General features: G+C 44.2%; 3 protein-coding genes across 3 annotated transcripts; 1 reads left to right on the top strand and 2 right to left on the bottom strand.

The window, feature by feature from the left end:
- Positions 1 to 698: 698 nt before the first annotated feature.
- Positions 699 to 3,511, bottom strand: LOC125715800 (sialidase-3-like). The gene is made up of 3 exons (XM_048987747.1): positions 3,377 to 3,511; positions 2,732 to 2,969; positions 699 to 2,613 (listed from the first exon to the last, which is right to left on the bottom strand). Exons 2-3 carry the CDS (start codon positions 2,945 to 2,947, stop codon positions 1,678 to 1,680), a joined length of 1,152 nt encoding a protein of 383 aa, XP_048843704.1. The 5' UTR covers positions 2,948 to 2,969; positions 3,377 to 3,511; the 3' UTR covers positions 699 to 1,677.
- LOC125716070 (protein HID1-like) lies at positions 3,479 to 7,838 on the top strand. Its single transcript, XM_048988305.1, has 6 exons — positions 3,479 to 3,606; positions 4,989 to 5,106; positions 5,927 to 6,042; positions 6,276 to 6,362; positions 6,691 to 6,875; positions 7,835 to 7,838. The coding sequence occupies exons 1-6, from the start codon at positions 3,601 to 3,603 to the stop codon at positions 7,836 to 7,838; spliced, it is 516 nt and encodes a 171-aa protein (XP_048844262.1). The 5' UTR covers positions 3,479 to 3,600.
- A 283-nt stretch (positions 7,839 to 8,121) lies between these two features.
- Positions 8,122 to 13,246, bottom strand: LOC125715801 (proton channel OTOP3-like). Its single transcript, XM_048987748.1, is given in 9 exon segments — positions 8,122 to 8,462; positions 8,904 to 9,074; positions 10,158 to 10,622; positions 10,624 to 10,826; positions 11,291 to 11,340; positions 11,342 to 11,431; positions 11,514 to 11,572; positions 12,147 to 12,280; positions 12,652 to 13,246. Coding segments are annotated over 9 exon segments (1,692 nt in total). The 5' UTR covers positions 13,001 to 13,246; the 3' UTR covers positions 8,122 to 8,291.
- Between the last annotated feature and the right edge of the window lie 14,236 nt (positions 13,247 to 27,482).

Here is a 27,482-nt window from a genome sequence, read left to right as displayed (position 1 = left end):
AAATCCCTTTTGTCGTGTGTTTGAATCCCACCTACTCTGGTTTTGTATTTTGTTCCCTAGTGTTTCATGAGTTTTTCTAGTTCCTGTGTCTTGTGATTTGTATTTGGTTTTGGTTAAAATCCTTTGTGCCCGTGCCTGTGTTCCTACCCATCTGTTACTCCTTTAGTGTAGATTCTGTTTTCTTTCTGTCAGTCTTAGTTTTTCCCCTCCCAGTTCCCTGAGTTAATCAGTTCCACCTGTTGCCTCTTCTTCTGCCTGCGCTTGTGTGTTTCCCTGGTTGCTCGTTGTCCTGCACCTTCCCCTATTGGTTAATTGTCTGTTTCACTCCTGCTGTCTCGTTACCCAGTTCAGTTTTCCTATTTAAGTTCTTGCCTGAGTTGAGTTCTCCAGTGACTTGTTATAGTTTCGCTGTTTGATGAAAGACCTGCCTGCTCCATTTTGTACTCAGTCTTTGTTTGTAGATCATTTGGTTTTATTAGTTACTTTATACCCTTTTAGTTTTGACCCCTCATGGTCCTTTATTTTTTAGTGTTTCCTGTTTTGTTTAATAAACCCCTTCTGCCCCGGGAGCCGCTAGTGGGTCGTCCGCACTTCTGTTCTGACGTGCACTATGCCTCGTCCGCAAGCTAAACCCGCCAGATTCGTGACAGATGGTGCCTAACATCACACACACACACACAGACAGACGCGTATTATAATTCAGTTATTTTGTTTGGTTTTATTATGACCTTTGACTTCAGTTGTGATTAACATACATTGTACACATGCATAAATGCCCACACATGCATAAATGCCCATACATTTTGTTGAATAAAAAAAAATGTAAAAGAATAAGTTGAAATACTTTGATAGCATTTTAATGTTACATTTGACTTGGGACTGTGGTGCAGCTCTCCCTGACTATGGGGTAAATTGTAACATTTTATACAATGTGCTAAACCATTTGTTGTCTGTTTGTGATACAAAGATAATAGAAGATACATGTGTCAAATTTTGAATGCGATTCCTTTGAAGATCTCTGAGGTACAGGCAAAAATGTAAAACATCATTACAGAAATGGATTAGTCAATATGGTTGGTTCTCACTGCACTAGCGAGACAAGACTCTATAGTTATATGTAAAACTCACACACACCACAGATTTTTAAGGCTTTGTGGGTCACCCCACCCCTGAGAGACATTAGTAGAGCTTACAGAAGGGTTAACATAACTGACGACACGCATAAAGAATTTATGAGGCTACGGGGATATTTGCTGCAGAAGGAATGAAATAAACTGGGAGATTCTAAACTTGACCAGCATATCTACAGATAAAATGGACGCTGGAGAACAATATGTTAAGCAGAAAATAAAGGTTTACTTTGTCCTGGATGACAGCAGAGGCTTCTACAGTATCTAAGCACAATGAACTCACTTTAATAAAGTAGTAAATGCAAATTACACAGCGGATATAATGGAGTTCTTTACTTCAGTAACCTTTAAACATTTCAAAGTAACTTCTACACAGTTAAGGTACTAAACTAAAATTCGCCGTTATACCCAATGTAGCACTGAGCCTGAATGCTCCAGTAATGTTACTCTGGTCTTAATCAGTGTCTGTGGCTGAAATGTTATCGACTACAGGCACGAGACAGACAATGAGATATGAAAGGACAGCTAAAAACAGAGGTGGAGAAACTTAGGGTTTCTCACCGATAGCCTTCAGCACATCATCAAGGCTAAAGCGCAACAGAGCGATCTGCTCAATCTCCGTTTTCTCACCGCACTCCACCAGACAGGCGAAGAAGCCGTAACCGGCACAGAACGCCAGGTCAGAGTATCCGCTGGGCCCGGGGTTCAGCACCAAGGGCTGCTCCCAGCTCGACTGCTGGAAGGGGTTCTTGTTCAGGTAGATGCCCAGGTCCAGCCTGCCCTTGGTGCTGGTGGGATGGGAGAAGAGCAGCCAGCACTTGGTGCCTGAGGCTGCTTTTGGCGCGGGGAAGCTAACCACGCTGCCCTGGCACCCGAACCGCGCCTGTACCAGCTTCGGAGCCGGGTAGGACTCCGTAAAGCAGACCTCTTGGCTTTTCCCCCAAGCCTCCACCCTGCACTCCTTGTTGATGTGTCGGGCATTGCAGTAAAGGCGGGTCTGGCCCCTCTCATCCCAGATCTCAGCCATCTCGCACTCGCAGGACTCTCCTTCGACATTCTGACCCAGCCTCCAATTCTTACCCTTGTCGTCGCTGTAGAAGTAGAAGGCATAGGGCCGGGCGCATTGCGGGTGTCTGCTGGTCACGCAGTACCTGTAGGCCGGAATCACCAGCCTCCCACTCGCCAGCTGGATGCCGTGTCCGGGCCCCACAGCAAACGTGGCCCACTGGGCAATCTCCGCTCCGATCGCAATCTCAGTCAGATCGTTCGCGGCGCTCCAGCTCTGCTCTCCCTCTTTCCTGGTGACACAGCAAAGCCTGGCAGCGTTTTTACCCGTTTTAATCTGCTGCTGTTCCGATACTTCAGTCTTGACGCAGATGAAGAAGAGGAAGGTCGTTTTGGAGCTTTTCTCATACACCGGGCAGGGGTTCATGGTGCGATAACCCGGCAGACCCGCTGAATTCACCCTTTGTAAGGGAGACCACTGAGGGGGGAGGTATTAAAGTGTTACAAGGTTGCTCAGAAAATACGTGGGTAAAACAGGGCACCTAAGAGTGTCCCTCCCGATCTGAAAATACGAGTGGGGGTGCTGCTCCCATTACCTCAATGGTTTTATCGGGGGATACCTTCCCCTCCCGGCAGACGAGACTCTTCGCATGATCATCAGATGGAGAGGTACGCTCCTCTGCAAAGGCCAGCAATGTGTGACTGTCCTCCACGTAGATCAGTGATGGGATCCTGTAAACCAGGCCCTCAGGAGTCTTCTGGAAAATCGGTGTTTTCTCTGAAGGAGTTTTCTTACATGTAGAAAGAGCCATGACTGGGTTATATGCCGGAAATCTGCGGTAAAAGTGGCAGAAGAGAAAATGTCAACATCGTTTATAACACCACGGCTCAGGCATTTTGGCGAACATGACGTATCAACTCCCACCAAACTTAATTATAACCACAAAGTTATTTTTTTTAATTCGTGCATAACAATACTGATGTACTTTCCATAAGACATGACAGCAGACAAAGTAAAATAATCATACAATGAAGGAAACGGAAACAATAATCTAACACATTGAAACAAATACGTGCACCGACACTGAACAATATCGTTAAGTATTTACATGCGGTGAAAGGTTAAAACACCACTCAGTGTAAGACGAAGACACACACACACACCATAAAACTAACCAGAAGCACTGATCAGCGCGAAAAGAAACGGAATACACTACGCGAGTTTCTTGCATAAAACTCACTTTTTACCAACAGACTGCAGCTCCCACCTCCGCTGGATCAGACACTTGGGCAGGAGAAAAAACTGGAGAACGGTGCGTTTTGCGTCCAGTTATGTGTCTAAACGAGGAGGATCGAATTGCAGCTTATCGGAGGGCGTAAACAGGAACACCCCCGGCAGAAACGCCCCCACGGTGACGAACGCATCTGGAAACAAACCGAATATATTTCGCATAAATAGTGGCACATGTCGGTGAGTTAAGTTTGCAGGTAACTTTTAATACGTCTTTCCTTAAGTCTTAATGTTTTCTAGATTCACAACAGAACGATCGTGTCTTGTTAAACATACAAGCTGTAACGCTGGAGTCGCGCAGCGACTTGTGTTACTTGTGTTACAGAAAGTTATATGAGGATTAAATGTTATGACTACTAGTTGCACCAGGTTTTACGTTAACATTAAGTTAGTCCATGCCCCCCGCTGTGGCAGGCGGTCGAGCACCATGCAGAGATTGGGTCCCTGCCCTGGGATCAGGGGCGCCCTGACTCCGGTCTTGAGGAATGTCCGTGCTGCCTGCTGGTACACGGAGAACAGCGATAAATTCCTTGAACAAGTTCAGCCCCCCAGATACTTTCCATGGAATATCGTGAAGCTGCGGGGGCAGAAACGTGTCAATTATATCTCAGACATGCACTAATGTATTAAGTATGGGAGAAAAGGCGAAGCCCAGTGAACCGTGTACTCCTAAATCAGAGGATGGGTGCTAGGAGTGTGTCAATGAAATGTAAATAAAGTGCCAAAACAACCAGTTTGTCTCTGCGATTGCCTTATGAAAATTTGACTATTCTTGTTATACAGTATAATTGTAGTAACACTTAAATAGCCGAGTCGCACACTGGGTTAAGCTCTCCAGCTTTTACTTTTGCGAGCTCACTCTGGTAGATATAGATGCCTGCTGTGTTGTGTTTGTTCAATGTTAATACAAACTAGGCGAAGGTCCTGCTGATTGGCTCTTTTTATTTGCTTATCCGACACGCATGCACGCATTGCCCAGGAATCTACGCACACACGTAATCCTGCCAGGGTTACAACTGACAGACGGAACTACGAGTCTCTACATTATTCGACTGTTTAACGACACACGCTGGTGACATCAGGAACTACTACAATAATCGTGCTGTATATGTAGCCTTGTTTGTCAACTACAGTACACTTTGAGCATCATGTGGGACTAAAGGTTGTGAATTCACACACAGGCACAATTCCTTAAACTAGGGGTGGACAATCTTACTCTCACAGGGCCGATTTATATGCAGGATTTTGGGGTAACCTTTAGGTCAGCTGTTCAAACCCAGGTGTGAGGACTCTTCAGCCAATCAGTCCTCTAATTAGTAATCTGATTAGGGAGTTGCAGCAAAAACCAAAAAAGCCCTTTCTGGAAAAGATTGCCATCTCCTCCCTTAGAATTGTCACTTCCCCAGGCATGTTTAGGGGGTGTTTTTGGTGTAATGGCAGTGGTTTAATGTTCTACAGGCTTACTGTCAATAAATGTCTGTCTTTCCCAAAACTCCTTGCTCTTACACTGTTGAACGGGGTGTCCCAGTGGGTTATGCAGGGCCTGTATTTTTTTCCTTTAGATCTTAGGTACGGCCATCTCACGCACCAACTCGCAGGAGACCGTGTCCATGGAGGGCTCGCGACCCGCGGCCCCCGCTCAGCCCGGCACAGTGAAGACCAGCCTGGCTGCCACCCTGGGTACCGAGGCGCCGCCCATAGGCCCTGCCCACACACCTTGCCTACATGCCCTGACGCTGGTTTCTGTCATGGGATGCAAACGCACGTGGTATCAGTGTCCGGTTCATCGCTCACAGTTAGCGGGACAGGCCCTCTCTGGTCAGCTGGCGGCTCTCAGGCAGCCTTTATAATTTATAATTAACTTTTCTATTGATAGATTTCTTCGGTGAAAATCCAGGTTCTTGTAGTTCAATGATGAGGCAGGTTCCTTAAGCTTAAGCAGTTTATTAAGATAGAATGAAGATGTTACAGAAGGATGTTTCACACGGCCGGTTCAGTGTCTGTCTGTGTCTGTCTCTGCCCCCACTGAGGGAAGCAGGCCCTTTATCCATGGTCTTCATACAGACTCCTGGGGCCGGGGGTTCGGACGCCCTTGGTGAGAGTAAGTTGTACGAGAGGCAAGGAACATGATGAGCGAGTAGCAAGGACAGAAAGAAATATGTAAAAGAAAGAAAAATGTACCAGGAAGGTTTACTGGTCCTTCAAATACCAGCTATGTTTATTTGCTCATAACTGGGCTTATCTGTTACATCATGATGAGGAATTTAAGATAACCACCATTTATCCTGATATCAGTGATGGAAAAAATGATGCTTCATGAACAATTTGCTATATTTTCTGACCCCACTAGCTGGCGCTCTCTGTTCAAAAAGGCACAAAGCATGGCCCTCAAAGCAGAGCCAGAGCCAGAGTGTGGTTGGAAAATACAGCAAATGTTTCATGAGGCGTCATTGTGTCCAGCACTACCTGATATGCTCTGATATTCACTCGCCGCCCACAGGCATTGACAAGCTGACTGAGAAGTCGCAGGTGTCCGAGGATGGCACCATGGTCTCCGTACAGCACACCCCGTCGGACCACAGTGACACGGAATCCAACTCGGGAAGGGATAACGAGGTAGCAGCCCCCTTTATTCTGGGGGTGGGACTTTTCAGGTCCCCATGAAGATCTGTGAAAGTCTTGTATTTCGTTTAGTTACTTATGGTTAAGTTTTGGGCTGGGGAGGGGTTGAGGTCATCATGTTGGCATTAGAGTTTCCCCCATAGTGAGTCCCCACAAAGATATAATTACAAAGCTGTGTGTGTATGTGTTTGTGAGTAAGTCTTCACCGGCCCCCTCCCTCCTCCCAGGACGTGTTTTACACAGAGGCCGAAACGGCCCGGAGGCGTCTGTCCAGTGTGTCCTCGGTCTCAAGCTGGACCCCCACCCCAGAATGGGTGAGTCCACCTCTCCCCACCTCAAAACTGCCAATCACCCACCAACTCAGCTGCTAGAACCTCCAACATGTCCTACAATGAATGAGTAATGACCTGTAGCTACAGCTACTCACTCCCAGAGAGAGAGGCATGTAGGAATGCAGGAAACCCAACTCAGCTCTTCCGGTTTTCTTGCGTAACCAAAAATGGTCACTTACCAGCAATTCAGGGGTAAATATCCTGACGGGTAACGAAAAACATCCCGGCTGCCGCATTTATCGATGTTTCTTCCCTCTTTCATTTTCCTGTGACTGGCTTTTCTTTTTTTTATCCCCCTAAATAAAACAAGTCTGTTTATGGACGACAAAAGGTACAAGATGGAAGGAAGTCGTGTGAAAGCTGGGCTTCCTCACGACGGATCCTGTGGATGCTGTTCGAGGGGCATCCAGTGTTACTACAGGGTCCAATGGGAGGTAGTTTCTGTGGCAGGGAAGTGACGGCACCTGACTGTCCCAGTCGGGGATGGGTGGGGGCGTCTGTCATCGGGGGGGGGGGGGGGTCTCCCCTGATGGTGTCAGACCAGTGTCTCGCTTTGTGATGTTATAATGCCAGTATATCAATGTGGCTCATACAGTCTAATATATATGTATGTATACAGAATGAGATATAATTTGTGGTTTCTGTTTGAATGAGTATTTTTCCGTCTGAAAGATATGTAGAGTATATTATAAAATAAACCCTTTATAAATGAATTACAGAACATGCTTGCAAGGGGTGGGAGTAGGAGTAGGGCTGCACATTAAGTATTGTTTTATTAACAAGAGAACAGGACGTTGATCATAACAAAGGCTGATTAATCTCTGTAGTGAATTTTCTGACTGACAAAAGCATGGTTAGGGTTGAAGAACAGGGCCTGTGATTCCCATGAAAATGACTTTCATGCTGATGTAAAATTGGCCGATAAAATTGCTCCAGTTCCGGCTTCTCTAAAGCAAAACTCACACCATCTTGGCCACTTTCATTATGTTCTTCAGTATCAGAACTCGCTTTATTGGCCAGGCACCTACATGTACTTGGGATTTTTCATGCCAGAATTTGTGCGTACATTCAATGGAAATACAGAACATCAGTAAAATTAGCCAGTTAGCTGATTAGTCAATTTGTGTGCAAGAACGTGAACATCTGCACAGGAGACTTACGCCGGGGCTCCAACGCTGGGCTGCTGCCTCTCACACATGCTGGGATTCATACCAGCTCTGATCCAAAGTATTTATGAGTGGTTAAGCCTAGTGATGGATGAAGTGACCGTGAATATTTTTTTTACCCCACTAGATGGTGATCTTGCGTTGCTTGTCAATGCCTGTGGGTGGCGAGTGAATATCAGCATATCGGGTAGCGATGGACAAAATGATGCCTCATGAACCATCTGCTGTATTTTCCAGCCACACTCTGGCTTTGCTCTCGGGCCATGCTTTGTGTCCTTTTTTGAACAGATAGCACCATCTAGTGGGGTCAAGAAATATAGCAAATGGTTCAGGAAGCATCATTTTGTCTGTTACTAGCTGAGCCCCTGACTGATGCTTGGACTCTGGTATCAAGGGTATGAATTTAGGGTGTCAGTTCAGTCTGATATCTCCTATAAAAGGGTCAGTATCAATGCAATGCCAAATACAACTGTCTTAGTAACAGTTAGATTACCTAATATTTAAAATCCTGAACTAAATGTGTATATGTTGAACTGATGTTTTTTCCTAATTAACAGTGGGTATCAAATGCAACATTGTGTCACTGCAAATGTTTTATTTCGACCATGTTATTTGACTCCCTTAAGAAAAAGTCTTATTTATTCTTCCCTGTGCATCTTAGGCTGGATAGCAGGGCTTCATCCTACAGATCCAAAATATTCACATCCTCCAGTGCAGTAGTATGGCTTATATCGCCTCCTGCTGTTCAGCTTAAAATCAGCAGCTCCATCAGCGCACTTACAGAGTGCATTCTGTAGAAGACCACCAGTGGCTGGCCCAGGTTGACAAATATAAACCAGGCCTGGAACCCATAGAACTGCTTCCCCAGTCCGTTCTCGAATTGGGGATGAGCGCCGAAGGCTGGGATCACCCACAACTGCGGCGGGAGGTGGAGATATGGAGCAGGGAGAGGGATGGAGAAGGAGAAAGGGTCACCTCATCATGCAGGGCATCCAGATTTCAGTACAAGCCTGTCTAATACATGCACTAGGCGAAACTCAACACCAACTCACAGCACATCTGTGCATCCGAGGTGGAAACACAGGAAAAACGATTGTGACAATGGCGCCACCTAGTGTCCTGTAAGCAAACATTTCAATAAGCATATAACCATGTTTTTTTCAGATAAGAAAGTGGTTTGAACCTTAGTTCTACCTAAATACCCTAGAATTTCGATTGGCCCAACCTGACTGTAGCTCATTGGAGGGCGAACATTCCTATGGATATTGTCAGGAATGTATATAGGCAATTTGGTATTTATATTTGCATTACTATATTCTACTTATTCCATCATCTCTTGTCCCACAGAGTCACTCACCATGACATTGCCCAAGATGAGGAATGCACAAATCTCTTGAATCACTCTCTTGGTCCGCGTGTTGGTGTTGTTCACCTTCACACCTGCAGGTGGTGCTGTAGGCCCACTTTTTAACAAAGTGTCTCCTCCAGGTTCATTCACCGCTGGGGTCTCAGCAGCTGCCTTCTTTTTCTGTTTTTGGACCAGACAATCACTGGGCTATAAGTGCATGCTTTTTATCTGCTGAGGAACAATTAAGTCAAAGCAAATGCGACGAGGTTTGAAAATATCTGAGAGTTGCTCCAAAAAGTGAAAGTGAAAGTTTTCATGTCTGTTCTGAGGAGTTGTTTCTATGTCACACTGCAATATACTCGCATGCACAATAATCACCATGGCTTCAGATGACGGGCGGAAACATTTGCAAACATGCAAACTCCACACACACGTAACCCAGGCAGAGACTCGAACCCACGTCCCAGAGGTGTGAGGCCACAGTGCGGACCACTGCACCCCCGTACCGCCCTGAAGCATAACTCTGACGCCCAAACGTTAGTGAACTATATACATTCGGCGTATCTTTATGTTTAATAAATTCAGTTAGCGGAGCCACATGCTACTGTTTTGGTAAGCCATGGAAGTGATAAGCACTGAAGCGAGGGTGAAGAACGGGACAGCTCAGCGGGCACCACGTCTATCAAAGGAGGAGATATCGCAGATCAACAAGGGAAGAAAAGGCGTCGTGGGACAGTGGTACATTATGCAGTTTGAAGTCTGACAAGTTTATGAAACATGCTCTCGTGAATATTTTAGTCATACTGCTAATCTGCTTACCAAAGTAAATCAGTATATAGTTCCGGCGTCTGGACAAATATTTACGCCCATCGTTTTCCTGGTGATAATTGTGCATGCACCATATAATCACGATGTGATATTGCGCCTACTTATAATTGTAAAATGGTTGTACACCATGGCTGAGGTGATGTTCTTCACGATCAGGCTGCCGAGCAGAAGTTAGATATTTGTGTCCAGATCAGTATGTGACACACACACAGTCACATTGCTGATGGGGTGTCGACTTAGAAAGACAATTTCAATTTGTTTCAGACAGGGGGCGCCGGCGGTGAAGTTTGCCTAGGGCGCCACATGACCTTTGAATGGTACTGCACTACTCACACAACACTGCAGTACCCAAAACCACCACAAGTGTAAATCCCCTGTAATCCAAGTGCTATGAGGAGTATAATCAAAGATACTGGGCCTTGAAATTACCGCGGCCAGCCTTCCCTTCGTCCTGGTGCGGCTTAGATTCGGGTGACGGTGGAGCCCCTCAATGATGAAGATGTTCTGCAGGAGCAGCTCCAGCAGGCTGAAGAGGTTGTACGAAAGGTCTAGGCTCCCCAGATGGTCTCTGGACCCAATGGCCATGGCGGCCACAAGGGAGAAGTAGGAGAGCGCTAGCTGGCCCACAGCCGCTGCCACCAGCAGGCGAACGTCCAGGCTTCTGGTGGGGTTGTGGCTGGCTTCGTGCAGCCTACTCTCCACGCGGTAGGTGATCGTGCCAGCCAGCGAGAACAGCGACATGGCGGGAATCAAGGCCAGGTGGTAGCCGTAGAAGACGAGGAAGGCGTCTTCGCGGCGAGAGTCACTCACCCACACCTGGTAAAGGATGAAGACGACGGCTCCCATCACGAGGACTAGGACGCCGGCCAGTGGGCCCAGCAGGATGCCCTCCTGCCGGATAGATGCGCATCACGTCATGGTGTTGGTGGTGCTCGTGTGGGGCTTTGCCCACACGCCGGCCCACGTTCTTCCACATCACGTAGATCATGCAACCCGCCATCAGGTAGAACTCGATGTTGAAGGGGTATAGGATCTCGAAGCCCTTGCGGAACACCTGGCACGGCGTGAGCTCGGTGCACTGACATTCAGGGGATTCGCCGGGATCTGAAAGCAGACACAGACTGTGCTGTAATGCAGAAAGTTCCAGAAAGAAACCTGACATCAATAGTATGCAAGTGTAAATCTGAGCATGGTGCCTAGCTTGCGTAATGTTCAACTGAATAAGTGAATTTAGTGTAAAAGTCACAAGCCAAGTAAGTTGTTTCAAATACATATAATAATGGATGCTTGCTGTCAACAGGAACTGCTTCAGTAAGCAGGTAACCTTTGTTAAGCCCCATATGAAATGTATAGTCCTGTTTTTGTAAACCCTGCTACCAGGCAAAGTCATGACTAAGAAAATATATGTCTATGTATAGCAGTGATATTTCAAAGCGCAGGTGTTTTGCCAAAATCTGCATCTGAGATGATGTCCTGCGATTGCACAGTGGACATGCAGTAACGCTGATCTGCTGAGCAGCTTCACGTGGCTGTGGTTCTGCCATTAGAGCCCATACCATACTCCAGACCCGCGGTGCTGTTCTCAGCCAGGGAGCCATTGGCGATGACCTGGTTTTGCTTCCAGCTCGATCTCCATGTGCACAGTGTCCTCAGTCACCGCATTCAGCCACAGCAGGATGTTAGTAGAGAGCAAGAACATCAGACCGGACCTGCGAGACCCACACGCATGTCACACCGCGAGGAGAGATAAGCAGCTAAATAATTACTGCAGTTTAGAGGGTCATCGCGGACCTGGTGAGAATCTTGTGCTTGTGGATGCAGTCCTTTGAGTGAGCCCAAAGGAGATACGTCTGCACAGAGGGAAACATCAGCAGGTCAGTGACAATGCTAATGCTAAACGGCTTGCACACAATTTTTTTTAGTTATAAGTTATATCAGCACAGCTTTCATGTCATGTGATCAACCAAACCACATCATCAGCACTCATACACTTAATAAACATTTAAAAATGCACATCGCCATGCAGCAATGGTGGCAGCTATTAATTTCTGCCCATGTTGTCTGCATATATTATCACATACTGTATAAAGCATTTAGTTATTTTGACTATTTTGTCATGTCTAATGGTGATACAGAAAATGTATTATGACAATGAAATATATGATTGTTAAATAAAATAGTAATTTAGTCATAGATCAATGCGATAATGTTATGCATTTTGAAAATGAAATATTTTTATGAATTTTCTTTGGCAGAAGTATTTCCTGCATCTTGACCTTATGCACGTGTTGCACATTCCAGAGAGGTTAAGTTCCTGCTGACGGCAGCAGGCAGGTCCCAGCAGGTGGCTGGATCGATCCAGAAGTTGATTCGGGGCTGACATGTTTACTTGGAGCCGAGCAGGCAGGGCTCACGCCATCCTACCTGCAGAGCCAGGAAGGGCGCCTCGGCAAAGGGGACCAGGACCTCGGCCAGCGGCTTGCAGTCCCGCATCATGATGAAGTAACCCATCCTGAAGATGTGCAGGAACAGGCTGAAGGCCGAGAAGATCACCAGGACTATTGGGGGAGGGGGGGGGTTAGCCGGGGGCGGGGGCCGAGGCACCGGGGGATATACGTTTACATTTTTTTTTGTATATACTTTATATTTTTATCTTTCTTTCTTCTACGTCGTTACTGGAGTGCCACATCAATTTTCACTGAACGATGATAAAAATATTCCATTGTATTCTGTCCTAAACGGAAGCCTTTTAATCAGCTTGCACTGCCCAAACACTTCAGTTTTCTCTGAGTCATTTACCAGTGAATTTGTTTTAAAGGCGTGTGAGGAAGGTGGAGGTTTGCTGTTGGACTTGAGCTCTGCAGGAGGCTGCAGGGCGTTTGGCTGAGACTTCGCTGTGAGTCAATGAGGTTTAAATAGCCCTGCTTACCTGTGACGGTGATGCCCCCTGCGTGGTGGTCGGTGTGGGGCGTGCGGCCGGGTCGCTTGCGTGACCACAGCAGGTACCAGAGCATCCAGGCCACGCTGAGTAGCAGCAGCAGCAGGATGAAGACCTGGCGTCCCTGTTGCAGCTGCCCATTGGCATAGAAGGCATCAGCTGCCACAAGGGCGGCGCCGAGCATAATGACGTTCAGTCCTAGCAAACCAGAGAACAGGCGCCGGCCTCCAGGAACCCACTCCGGCTCTGGGTCCATTTCCAGGTCAGGATCAGACCCTGGGTCCTCATCACATTGCACATTTACACCAGGGCTCTTATCCTCGTCCACGTTCCAGTCCATTTCTCTCCTTGTATCGCTCTCTTCGTCTTTTCACTCACTCCTTCCAGCTTTCCTCACTGCTCTCTCTCCTTCTTCTCCCTTCTTCGCTTTGATCTCTTTCCCTCTCGCAGCCCCCTGTGTGGCTGTCCTCTTCTACCTCTGCCCCCTCGGGAACTGGGCACGCGAGCTCTGACACTTGAGCTTGGCAATGCGGGGGCGGAGCCAGACTGCTCGCTCAATCCCCTCCCCAGGTCTCAGCCCCACTTGGACCTGTCCCACCGTGGGTGTGGCACTGTGACCTCGTCTAGCTCAAGCCGGAACACGTACAGGCTCTCCCACCCGAGTTTGCACATGCGATTATAAATCAGTCTACCTTAACAGTTACTTACTTGTCCTTAAAGGTGGGGCTGTGAATTGACAGGCATGTTAATACTCTGTTCAGTACCAATGTTGCTTTTCTGACCGTCGATTAGTGGTTTGTTTACAGTTAATTACATTGTGTCGCTGACAGCATAATGTCCATCTACTTAGCTCCAGATCTTGGATTTAGAAGAATATGCAGACCAAGGGCGTAGATTTGCTTATGGGCAAGAGGGACACGTCCGTACCAACATCGTGGGAGTGACATGTGCGTTTAGAGGGAGGGGGGTCCGGACTCGTTTCATCCCTGCCAGTGCTGAAACTAAACCTACTGCCTTGACAGAGACAGAGGAAATTCCAAAAGGGGGCGGGGGGGGTTAGGGTTCTCCACCTGAAAGTGTCCCTTGAAGTGGTAACACAGGTTTGTGAAATGTGACCCACAGAGGTGAAACTCTGACGTTTAATGTCTTTATATTTGGGGGGGGGGGGGGGGGGGGGGAGCTAAACATAATGCAGGAAGGGTGGATTTCCTCAGATCACAAACACTACTCTACAAACTGGCGATTCCTTCTCAGCCAAAACTCTCTTTGTCCAACTGATGAAAAATTAGTCTTGAATGAATCCACACGATTCATAAACCAGCTCAGATGTTTTAAGAATCACATCAAACACAGTCTGCTTCCTCAGAACACCTTTCGACTGTTAGCCAGGTAGCCAGCTAACCAAAGCGCACGTGTCCCAGCAAAGTGTCCCAGCTGCACGAGACTTACGAAAATCACAGCATAAAATGAAATCTGAAGTCATGTGAATCGGAAGTATTACATGTGAGCTTTTTGGAGGTGGGGGGGTTGAGTCGTGGGGCCGTGTTAGTCCCTGCGGGACAGCAGGGTATTGAGGAACTTGACTGAGCAAGAAGCCACTGATGCATTTGTCCAGAGGCGTCTGGCAAGGACAAAAATCCCAAAACACAGGATTCTCACACCCTTAAACGTGTGTGTGTGTGTGTGTGTGATTGTCCCACCTCTGCACTCCAGTCTCCGCTGTACCTGTGAAAGCATGTTCCCTGAGGCAGGAAAACTGGTTTCAAACACAACAAACACTATGCAAAAACTGCTGTATCTGAATGAAAATCTATGGCCCTCTCCCCCGCCCAGCTCTCACAAAAGCATTCCGGCTGCAGAAACAAGCATGTTTATTTCCCCAGCAATCCCCACAAAAATGTTCTCCATTCTTATTTCAGATACTTTCCAGGTATAATACCATGCAGAATATTCACACGATGTCTAGACACTGATTAGCTTACTTCATAAGGTGCCAGACTGCAACTATTTTTGGAGAGCATGAAAGTAAATTGTAAAACTAGGCACACCAGTCCGACTTGCAAATATGCCCCCCCCCATTTATTTTTTTAAACCATCATTGTACATCAGGTTAAACACCCAGAGAGAGCAAGGTGTGTATGTGTGTGAGCGGGTATACCTATCCTTATGGGGACACAATGTCCCCATAACGTGATAAATATTTTTTTTCCCTGGTCCCCATAAGGGAAAACTGTATTTTATAAAAATCAGTGACTGCTATGAAAAAACTAAAAATGTAAAACCTTTTGTATTTTGCTAGGTTACTTATGGTTATGGTTAGGGCAGGTCGGGGGTTACGGTTGTCATAGTTAGCGTTAGCATTTTTTCCATAGAAGTGAATGAGCGGGCCCCATACGGATAGGTATGCCCTACATGTGCGTGCTTGTGTGTGTGAAGGACATGACACTTTCCCACCATAGAAAATTTTATTACCAAGGAGGAACTTCTGTCGTGTTTCCACCACGGGAACTCAGATGGATTTTAGTTCCTCAAAGCTACTGCTGAGGTGAGGCTTACAGCGACAGCTTGCTGATTGGTCGACCACAACCCAGTGTTACGGGAACTTCAGTTCCCCCATGTCTTGGGCGCTGATTCGAAATCATGACATCACCTGCTACTTTGTAGTTCAAATCGTCCAAATCAGCATGCGACAGGGAGATGTTCCATCAAATTACCTCCACAACCAAATATCACAACTTGCAAATGCTAAGTTAACTATTATATCTCAATGTGATAATATTCAAAGTGTGAAGACAACAGCAAAACAGTGAAAAAAAATAATGTCTTAACATCAAGTTCAACATATACTTCTTGGAATTCCTGTTGCGTGAGTTGCCTAGTGCGAGTTCAAACAAACAAACCACAACAAAACAATGCATGATCATACGTTTGTCTTTATGTGGGCAGTGCTGTCTTAATGATTAGGGAAGCGCACTTGTAATTGAAAGATCGCAGGTTTGAATCCCCGACCTGCAAGGCACCACTGAGGTATCCTGAGCAAGGTACCGCCCCCAAGCGCTGCTCCCCGGGCGCTGAATTAGCCGCCCCCTGCTATGTCACGATGTCACATATGGGTTAAATGCAGAGGACACATTTCGTTGCTATGGTGCGTCAACAATGAAAATTAATCACTAAATTCTAAGATTATGCATATCGTGTAAAATTCCTACAAGACATTCAACAGACAACATTATTTTCGGACAATGACTCTTTCAAATGTTGTCAAACACAAATTTTGTTGACGGCTTCACTCCAGTTCATATCTCAATGCCTGTAACTTAGGACTGAGCTGTTTTCTCCCATCATCAAGATTAAATAGGATGATCTGAACAAACTCAAAGGAGCCACTTAGCTTTTCAGGGCAGCTCAAATCTGGCCCAACAAAATCAGCGGTGCATCACTCCGAAATCTGCGGGACATTCTAACCTGATCCTCAAGGGCGACTCACACACGACGTGTGTCGAAGGGAATTCGCCCGAGTCAAATCCTCTGCACTGATCAAAGCCACAAGAAGCACCTGTCCCCTCACGATTTGCCTCCATCTCGTCCTGGAAAGGAACTAGATATTATACACGTGTGAAACTAATTGAACAAATCATTAAGCTAATAAAAAGAACAACGAGGTAACTGCAAGCTTGGCCATTTGCTAGGGATTAACTTGTTACATTATGTGTTAATGTTTCAGGATTGCAATATACTGTTTCACAACGTATTACAAAAAGCTAAGAACACAAAACTATTTAAGCTCATAATTACCTGTCACGCCCAGCCCGTCCGATCCTCGTGTGTGCCACGCCCCCTCATCATCCAAGTGCGCTTTCTCGATTGTGCCAGGCTGTTCCATGTTATTTCAGCTCGTCTCACGTATATCAGTCCACGTCTTCCTCTGTTGGTTGTCCGTCATTGATGTGATGTGATGTGATGTGATGTGATGTGATGTGCGTCGTTGTCGGCCCCGTCTCCCCAAATAAACCCGCGTTCAAGCCTGCCTGCCTCATCCTTCCCTGCGTCCTGCCTGCTCGTCCACCGTTACCTGCTCGTCACAACATTACTCTCAATTTTTCTTCCATGTAACCACAAGAGCGTTCTAGTCCAAGTCATCACTTGCACATAATATGGAAAATGAGCTATGCCGAAAAAACATGCAGGTGTTGAAGACCTTTGGCTGCATTGTTGTCATTCTAATACTATAGCACAGACAAGACATGTATAGCAGATGTTAGAGCACACAGACACACACAAATTGGGAGGAGTAGCATGTCCTTTCCCTTTATGTAAATAAAATATTTTGATTGTGTATTAAGTACATGTATCATTTTCAACTGGGAGCCAGAAGAGAGTGTGAACAGCATGTATTTTGCCAAAAAGCCAGATGATCCTTTTATGCGCTACGACAAAACTAAAATGGCCAGTTCTGCCGTGCCGAAGGAAGAACACTTTTGTGGTCTTTTTTATGAACCAAACTGTATAAAACACACAAATGAAAGCTTCAGGGCACACAGCTATTAAAACGTAAATTCTCCGGCATGTTAATGACGGTCCCGTGCAAGTTTATACACAATATCCTGGACATTAGTTTTTTAGAGTGAGAGCGCGCGCGCGTGTGTGAGAGAGAGCAAAGACCCTCAAGCTGATGAAGTATTTGGGGAAAAAGAGAGGGGGCGTCACGAAGCCGCTGTCTACATGCAGGAGACCCCCTCAACTTCCGGGGGGCTGGACAGTGAAATATAGGTAGACCAGTTCCAAATAACAGAGGTGTCCCCGTTTTTAGGAATGAGGGTCTCCTCTCCTGCCGACGCCTCGGCTCATGTCTCTTCTTATTCATTTTTCTCAGCCTTTCTTAACTTCATTGGCCTTTACCGAGTTTAAGCGACTATTGTTTGCATAGCGTCAGCACGCGTTAATCGGACAGTTGTGCCTTTTACCACGCATCTTGCACAAAGGCAGCAGCGCAAATATATGCTGATTTACCGAATATGTTTTACTTTACTGTTGATTTTGAATTTGTTAATTTGGTATCATGATGGCGTCAGAATGTGTAATAGAAAATTAACACAACGCATATAAACCAGTTACATATACTATATGAGGACAAGTATTCAGATTACAACTGAAGCTTTAAAGAAAAGTAAATGCTTATTTTTGTTTATGTAAATAGCTTGTTGTATAATTAGGATGCTGACTTCTGGTGGGAGTAAGGGTATAGTGGAATGCATGTCGTGGCCCACCCTATATTTCACACATATTTTCAAAACACTGTACGTGGGTGTGAAGACTTTTTGCCAGGCGTAGAACCGTGAGCTTTGTTTGCTTTGTTTCCGTATGCATGACCTGACTGATATTTTGATAAATATCAAATAAATGATGGGGCTATGCTTTCAACAGTACTCTGTGTAAGAAAAGGTACTATCTGAGCAAGTTTCATTCATGTAGCACCAAGAGAGCCAGAATTTAAAGAGGGTGCATTTCCTGGCAGGTAGCGTGCTGTAAAATGCACCCTCTCTGGATCTACCTCTTACGTTATCATATCATAAAATGTTTTTTTTTGTGTGTTTATGGGAATGTTTGACCATTCTTCCAGGAGAGCATTTGTGAGCTCAGGCACTGATGTTGGACGAGAAGGCCTGGCTCACAGTCTCTAATTCATCCCAAAGGTGTTCTACTGGGTTGAGGTCAGGGTTCTGTGCAGGTCAGTCAAGTTCATCCACACCAGACTCACTCGTCCATGTCCTTATGGACCTTGCTTTGTGCACTGGTGCGCACTCATGTTGGGACAGGAAGGGGCCGTCACCAAACTGTTCTCACAATGTTGGGAACATGAAATTGTCCAAAATGGCTTTGAATGCTGCAGCATTAAGAGTTCCTTTCACTGCCCAACCAAGCCCAACCCCTGAAAAGCAACCCCACACCATAACCCCCCTCTACCAAACTTTACACTTGGCACAATGCAGTCAGGCAAGTACTGGTCTCCTGGCATCTGCCAAACCCAGACTCGTCCATCGGAATGCCAGACAGAGAAGCGTGATTCGTCACTCCAGAGAACACGTCTCCACTGCTCTAGAGTCCAGTGACAGCGTGCTTAAAACCACTGCAGTCGACGCTTTGCATTGCACTTGGTGTTGTAAGGCTTGGATGCAGCTGCTCGGCCATGGAAACTCATTCCATGAAGTTCTCTACGCAATGTTCTTGAGCTAATCTGAAGGCCACATGAAGTTTGGAGGTCTGCAGCTACTGACTCTGCAGACAGTTGGCAGCTTCTGCACACTGTGCGCCTCAGCATGCATTGTCTCCCCTCTGTGATTTTACATGACCTACCACTTCACGGCTGAGTTGCTGCTGTTCCCAATTGCTTCCACTTTGTTATAATACCATTAACAGTTGACTGTGGAATATTTAGTAACAAGGACATTTCACAAATGGACTTATTGCACAGGTAGTATCCTATCACAGTTCCACGCTTGAATTCACTGAGCTCCTGAGAGCGACCCATTCTTTCGCAAATGTTTGTAAAAGCAGTCTGCATACCTAGGTGCTAGATTTTATACACCAGCGGCTATGGAAGCAATTGGAACACCCGAATTCAATGATTTGGAGCGGTGTCCCAGTACTTTTGGCAATATAATGTATGTGGTGTTCTGATCCTTGTATGTGAGTTCTCCCTACCAGTAGATGGCGCACTCTACCTTCATATGTCAGGTACTGAATAAGCCTGCAGAACGGTAACAGGTCACGTTAATCTGGTTTGGAGTGTCTTCTTTAATTAGAACCACATCCACCAGCAGTATAAACATATAACACAAAACACGCAATATATCTGTTCATAAAAAAACAATATTGTATGGTTAATATATAGCGTTAAAGTCAAAGTGATGACAAAGACAGGGTAAGCTACTGCGAGAGGTTAAATGGCGCACATCTATGGATAACCTCGCATTTTTGGGGGAGTCACAAAACCCGAAAGTCTTCTTTAAGATATTTGCATTGCAGTCCGGTAGTGGTGATATTTAAGTTCTGCTTTACAATACCGACAGACGACTGCATTTCCATTCACTTTTAATGTTAAGTGCTTCCACACAACAGATAGTTTTCGCTCTTTATTTTCACCTTCATTTGCGTGAAACATACGTTTTAATGTTGTATTAGCTATTTCTATGAATGCGCATAATTGTCCCTAGTATTTGTAGAAAAACGATGGAGTAAAAAACGTATACAAACACACAAATGCCTGCAGCAGTGCGTTTTCAAAATACACGGCGACGTAGCACACCAGCGGAAACACACATAGTTTTCAATGCAATTCACGATGTGAGAATCGCAGAATGTGCGCGCTGGTGAAAAGCGCGATCAATGTGCACAGTGGGAATGAGCCCTAACGGTTTAGACCAGTTCGAGCGCAACACTAAACAATGGAAGGAGACGTTGTGACTCGACACAACGCTTAAGTTCGGTGGTTGATTTGTAGAGAAGGGTCTGGCTGCAGAGCTTGCACTCTCAGCCACAACGGGAAGTTCAACTGGGGAATCGTTTTGCTGGTTGCTAAATTAGTCCTAATAAAGTGTAAAAAATGTACGTTTTCGAATCTTGCCAATTATGAACGATATGAAATATTCTTAATCATGTTAACATGCGCATATTTATGTTGTTTGGCTGGCCTTTGTTGGTTTATTAAAATATTAGATTATAAATACCACATCAAGTTTAACAGGCGCGCATTTAGCTTGATTTTCTTGTAATCATTAGCATCGTGGCCGTGGTAGCGTAAGGAGAGCACTGATGTTCAGACCCTGCTACTTAATTTTTTCCGCTGGAAAAATTAATTGTGCAACCATCATAACTCGCTGTCCCCTTATTCTATATAACCACTGTTACATACATGCATACCATATTTATGTATGTGTGTGTGTGTGTGTGAATAAAGAGTAAAATGGAATAAAAAATGTACAACAAACTATTATGTTACGTGCTGTAAGTTTCAAGGGAATGTCCAACAGGTTCTCCGGGCCTCCCGCCCTCGTCGCCATTCGCCGGCTGCATCTTCAGCTCGGCCCACAGGCCTTGTCGTCATCAGCATGTCCACCATGTGACCCTTGCTCCGCCTCCTCATCCAGACCCCTCCCACGACTCGTCCGATGCACCGCTCGTCACTTCCGATTCCTGGAAAGAAAAGGCTACGGCTGGTGTACTTGGAGAGCTTTGCTCATTGGTTCGATTTATTATCGTATTGTTTATTGATTTGATTACTTGTGTGACTATTCTTTTCGCCTCAGCTCTGATTGTTTTCTTTGCTCTTGATCTCCCGCCTGTTTGTTGACCATTCTTTAGCTCTGTGTCTGTGCTGTGGTGCGTCCGGAGTGACTGCCGTTTTTGGTCTGTTGCACCTATTGTTGTGAAGTATCTGCGTATAAAAAGCTATATAAAAAAGATCCCTTTGTGTCCCGTGTTCCCTTTCCTCCGCCCCTAGTTGTCCTGTTTTTCCCTTTGTGATACACTCCAACCCTAGACTGGATCGTAACAATTAATCTTGTATATCAGAACTGTAATACGTAATACACTTTCGTACCATATGGCATATATAAACTGTGCTTTAAAGCTATATGGAAAAAAAAAACACACTGCACACATCAGGAATCAAATGGTTTTTTTTTCAGATAAGAAATAACAGCCAAAAAAACCTAAAACCAATAAACACATCTAATTTAGTTAAGGAGGCAACAGTACATGGTGAACTTCCTGCAGTCAACCATTTCTTCCAAAAATCTGTGCACGTCTTGCACACGGCTAAAGCCAAAACATCTTGATCCACACTAAAATCTTCCTCAGCGTTCATTTCTTGGTTCTCCTGCAGAGCCTTCCTAACATCTGCCTCTGTCATACTCAGTATCTGTGGCAGCTGGACCAGACCAATGAATTGTTGCTGGTTGTCAATGCACCACTGACTGGCCGTTTTTAAGTACGCAGTGACAGATACCTTAGTATTGACGCGTCCTCACATTCACCCAGTGCCTGCAAAACATAACATACTCTTACCCTCCCTGGAAAACTGAAGAAGACCACCTTGGATTATTTTCAAACATCCCACATTTCTTGTAGTTCCAGACGTCTACTGCATACAGCTTCTCGACACAGAGCATCCCAAAAATTTGGGGTTTTTTTTTGTGCGCAAGAGTCAGTGTGAGACTTAGGGGGCATTCTGATTGGCTTGTCTTCGTGCAATTTTTTTCATGTCTGTACGATGCCTTAAAAACTAAACCTGTTTTTCTTGGGCTTTAACATGTAAGAGTTCAGCGCCTTCTCGCACATAAAATATCCAGTCACCCTAGTAATATTGTAATACTCCACCTTCTTTCATGCACTAGATGCAGCGGACCGGGAAAGCAGGGAGCGAGGAATTTATTAGGAAACCGATGCATCAAACAAGACTAGCGTTTAATCATCCCTAACGCAGACTTTAATAAATCGAACTAATGATAGCAACAAGAAACAGCTGATCACACTGGGATTCCACACGAGGTTAACGAGGGGGGCGTGGCACACGGAAGGAGCTGACGATCTGGGCCGGACACTCGCATTACCTTCAAAAATTATTGCGTTTTTAAAATGCCCATCTAAATGCTGCTGCATTCTTCCCAACCTCAGGCTGCAGGGCAGGGCATAGCGGGCAGTGGTAAAAAGTGCACCAGGCTGTGCGCTGCTGTGTCACGAAGTCCTCCCGGCTTATGGAGGGGCGCTTCTGTAAAAGCACAAAGAAACAATACATATTTGTCTTAACAGTAAGCTTAATAAACATTTTTACATCACTTTAAACATGAATTTAAATATGCTTCTGATATTTTAAGGTTGAGTGAGGAACACAAGGTTGGAGGGGTTGTGATATAATATAAAACCTTCATCTGTGTCTGATTTTTAGCTGCACATTTACTGCACTTTTAATCAGATTTTTTAGATTTTCTAAGCAATATTTAAAAGTTCTTTTCATTTCTATTTTGCTTTTTTGTCTTGGTTTAACATTTTTTTATCTTGTTTTTATAAAGAACATTAAATAACCCCTGTGTATGATAAAAAAAACTTGCCTTGCCATAAGGAGAATTGAAAACTATATGCTAGAAACTAAGACACTCACGAGATAACTCCATGAAATGCTCTGTAAAAGTAGAAATGTGTCTATTTTACGGCAAGATAGCGCGAGCTAACTGGCTAGTAGTTGTAGCTGAAAAAAATATCACTCTAGTCATCAGAGAAAAAGGTTACTAACGCACTAGATCAAAACATTTACATTGCAGTAACGCGTGTATGGCATGAAATAAATAAACTTGTACAAATAAGTTAACATACCGTTCACATTGGCCTCAAGGACTAAGTTAGCGCTTGATTCCCCTGCATGAACGTGCTAAGAGGCGATTCGGACGAGAATGTATCTAACACTGACGTTAATTTTAAAGTTACTGTTAAATTTGATCTCATCTAGACTAGTAATGTCAATGTTGTCCTGAGTTTCTTTCGAGCCATTCTGACTGAAATCACTGCTGCTAATTAGAGTTTTTTTCCTTCGGGGAATATTATTGCTGTAGTTGGTTAGTGTGGTTTTACAAGCAGCTGGGTTAATGCGCTTGGAGCAAATACCCATTGCTTTTTAAAAACCAAACGCTAACGTTAATTATGCGCATTTGAAGTTTTAAACGATTTCAGACAGTTTTAAAAAGTGAATGTTAGTTCCAAGAGCATTAACCCAGTTGACTGTAAAATAATAGCTACATTTATGGTGGGATGAATTGGCACATTCATGTACATTCTCAACACTGGAAATATTAAATACGTAGAAATATAATTTTTGTGGCTTTTCTACTGCCTTAAAAGTACGGTTATTGAGATATTACAGACTCCACCATGGCCAGTATTCCACAGTTTCACTTTTACTTTGTATGACAATTGCTTGTCCACATTCATCCATTTATCAAGATTATGTGATGAGAAGAGAGTGGTGGGGAGAGGCTGCAGTCTTGAATCAGTGTTGAATTTCATTGCCTTGTGTGTGATTTTAAGCAGCCGTTTGTTCAGGGGGGTGTGTTCATTCATCTCAGGGGGGCATTTAAAGATAGAACGAAATGTCCATTTACTACCTGCAAGTTTAAAACAAATGCTTATTCCACATATAATGCTCAAACGCAGGGAATATCAGAATACATCCGAGAATGATGCATGGTGAGTGGTAGTGCGAGGTGTGTCAAACACTGACGTCGAACACGGACCAGCAGAACCTTTGTATGAAAATGAATTCGTATCCGAAGCAGCCAGTAGACTGATAGTTTAGGGGGACAGTTCCAGATTAAGCTGACTAGCTTCTTCTTGAAAATACCGTTGGATGAGTACGACAGACCGAACTACTTCCAGTTGGTCACCCACACAAGTCCAATACACTATATACACAGACATGGATTCCCTTAGACACACGTTTTATTACACATGAGTCAGAGGGCACGAAATGGAAAATTGATGAAAGATAATAACACAAAAGATCTAAAAACTTTTTAAAAGTTTATATTTATTACAATTTTGTAAACATCCAGATTAATCTTAAATATACTAAAGTTACACAGACCACCAAAACAAAAATAATAAAGGACTCCACAGAAAAATCTAAGAAATCAGTCACGACTAGGCAGGTCAATACCCTTACAAATGGCAGACAGACTAGCTGGTGGTGCACCCCCATAGTCACACTGCTCGTGCACTCACTCGATGACGCGGCGTCAGTGCAATAATCCTCTACAAACATTTTGCTTGTAAAATAATATCTACATTTTTGGTGGGATGAATTGGCATGCGTGGAGAACATTTTGTGACTATATCACAAAATGCTTTGGACAGTACACTCCGTGTAGCAAAGTGTGCTGTCTGAGTAAGTTTCATTTGCGTAGCACTAACAGAGGCAGAATTTGTCGTAGATGATCGTATATTTTTTTGATAATACACACAGTGGACCTAAAGTTGTTATCCGAGCAAGATTCACAGATTCAGTTTCAGTGCAGCTAGATTTTAAAATGGTGCATATCCCATAATGCATAAGGACGCACCCCTCTCCAACCCCCGCATGTTCCTGTCACTTGATCTTCTCCTGATATGCTTTTTATAAATCCGCACAATAGAACAACATCAATAAACAGTGCAAACTTTGTAAGGTACCAACAACACACTTACTGAGCCAGTTTCTTAAATATGAAACAAGTAAGCTGCCGTAAGATGCACCCCCCCCCCCCTCGCAGGGTGCTGCACGTGATGTGGCATTTATGAAATTCAGTAATTATCATGTATTCCGTTACATGTGTTGTTTGCTAACAGCATTTCGTGATAAAATCAAAGGAGAGAATGGAAATGTGTTTCCTGCCAGGTAAGCCGTGATGACGACAAACATCGTTTTTTGTTTGGGTATTTCAGATCACTGTACCAGAACATTCTCTTCATTGTGGAGAAAAATACATTACTAAATATGTATAAGGAATGATATTGTGTAATTTTCTTTGGTTATTAAAGTCAAGGACTTCCTTGTTCATAAACTAGTAAACTAATGACGATACAAATAACTTACATTCTCGTTCGGGGCTCATCGTCTACATGTCACAGTTTATCAGTTTTATATGGGTTAAATGCAGCTTTCTTGAAGTAAAACAGTGATAAACGTCTTCTAAATGTGCAAACGCAGTGTAATATTTCTATTGCACATTTAGATTGACGGAACTTAGTCTTTTCCCCCTTCGAATCGAAGTAAAGAGCGGTGCGCGCTCCCGGACAGGGGGTGCATTTCATGGCAGGGGTGCAGAATTCGGCACAACATCTGTTCGCGAACCGTGTTTCAGGCTGCGGACACACATATCTATACATAAAATTACAGTACTTCATTAATAACATAAATTATTATGTAACTCCTATTTAAGTGTTATTTAAGTGGCATTTTTGTGTGGACAGCAAAGTAAGAATTTCATTGCACAGAGAAATGCACTTTTCTACTGTACATATGACAATAAACGGTTTCAATCTTGAAATTTCTCCATTCACACATAGTGGCAACTGCGTATTGTTTGTTTACAGCACAAACACAGAAGTTCATCGCCATACAACGCGTGGCATCACGAAATGTACATAAAATTTTTGGCATATTAACATAATTTACAGAATAATAACAAAAATCACATTTTAGAAATTACTGAATTGTTTTTGACTGTTTTTTTCCTCAGTCTTTTAATGTTAATTGTTCGGTTTTTTGGGGGGGATGTTTTGTGGTTCTTTTCCGTGTTTTGTCGTCTTTCGAGCGACCAGCCCGCCAACAAGCTTATGCTCAGTTGTATATTGGTCCGCCTTCCGTAAACATATTATTTTGATGAAAGGAAGGATCCAGAGAGAATTTTAGCTATTCTGCGTGAGTTGTATGGGTGTGCTCAGTCACTTGTGTCTTTAAAGGAAGGATTCAGAGAGAATTTTGGCTATTCTGCGTGAGATGTATGGGTGTGTTCAGTCACTTGTGTCGACTTTAAAGGAAGGATCCAGAGAGAATTTTAGCTATTCTGCGTGAGTTGTATGGGTGTGCTTCCTGTAAAGACACATGTGACTGAGCACACCCATACAACTCACGCAGAATAGCTAAAATTCTCTCTGGATCCTTCCTTTCATCAATGGACTGATGTTTGATCTCCTCCCTTGCTTCTCCTTCTAAATGGTCAAACAGGAAGAATGCCTGGTCGGCTGGGGAAAGGTAACGAGCCCCCATACAGCCTTACACATCGTCCTCCCACTCATCTGAAATCAATTCTGCCCTCCGTGACCGCCAAATACAAAGAGATCCAATTATCACTATTTTTGTATGGGTGATCAACAGGAAGTAGCCATGTTGTACTTATTCCTGGGTGGGTCGGGGGGCTCCCTTCCCCTTGCTGCGTTGCCACCCGAGACAGTCCCGGCAGTTTCAGAGAGTAATGTACCTTGATCTTTACACACTGAGATGTCTCCGTATTCTCCGTATCTTTTCACAATATTGTGAACTGTAGATGTTGCAAGACCTAAATTCTGTGCAATATAGCATCGAGGAATGTTCCTTTTGAACTAACTAACAATTCTCTCACGAATTTTGGCACAAAAGCCACGACCCATCCTTGCTTGCAAAGACTGGGGATTTAATAGACACTATACTTTTAAATCCGATCATGATACCTCACCTGCTACCAATCAGCCTGCTTAATGTGGAGTCTTCCAAACTGGTGTTTCCGGAATATTCTGAACACTTTTCAGTCTTGTTTTAACTCTGTCCCAACTTTTGTAGAGTGTGTCGCAGCCATAAAATTCTAACTTTGCATGTTTTTTACAAAATATAATTAAGTTAGTCAGTGAAACTGTTGTAAATCTTTTCTTTGTACTTTTGCCAGTTAAAGAAAGGTTCACGTGAATTAATGAATCACAGATTTTTGTTTTTATTGCATTTATGAAACTATTTTGCAAATAGGCCTTGTAATACAGAAAAGTGTTTGAAAACTTTAAATCTATTTTAACATTGTATGTGTTTTGAAAATATCTGTGAAATATAGGGTGGGCCACGACATGCATTCCACTATACCCTTACTCTCACCAGAAGTCAGCATCCTAATTATACAACAAGCTATTTACATAAACAAAAATAAGCATTTTCTTTTCTTTAAAACTTCAGTTGTAATCTGAATACTTGTCCTCATATAGTATATGTAACTGGTTTATATGCGTTGTGTTAATTTTCTATTACACATTCTGACGCCATCATGATA

This window comes from Brienomyrus brachyistius, chromosome 20 (genome assembly GCF_023856365.1).
Source record: "Brienomyrus brachyistius isolate T26 chromosome 20, BBRACH_0.4, whole genome shotgun sequence".
Lineage (NCBI taxonomy): Eukaryota > Metazoa > Chordata > Actinopteri > Osteoglossiformes > Mormyridae > Brienomyrus > Brienomyrus brachyistius.
Note: the sequence above shows the minus strand (reverse complement) of the source record. Positions and strands in the feature narration are given on the sequence as shown.

Coding starts and splice junctions, on each gene's coding strand:
- LOC125715800 (XM_048987747.1), bottom strand. CDS start 2,947: ATGGCTCTTTCTACATGTAAGAAAACTCCTTCAGAGAAAACACCGATT. Junction 2,614..2,731: donor CCCCCGATAAAACCATTGAG/GTAATGGGAGCA, acceptor CTCCCCCCTCAG/TGGTCTCCCTTACAAAGGGT.
- LOC125716070 (XM_048988305.1), top strand. Junction 5,107..5,926: donor CAGCCTGGCTGCCACCCTGG/GTACCGAGGCGC, acceptor CGCCGCCCACAG/GCATTGACAAGCTGACTGAG. Junction 6,363..6,690: donor GGACCCCCACCCCAGAATGG/GTGAGTCCACCT, acceptor AAATAAAACAAG/TCTGTTTATGGACGACAAAA.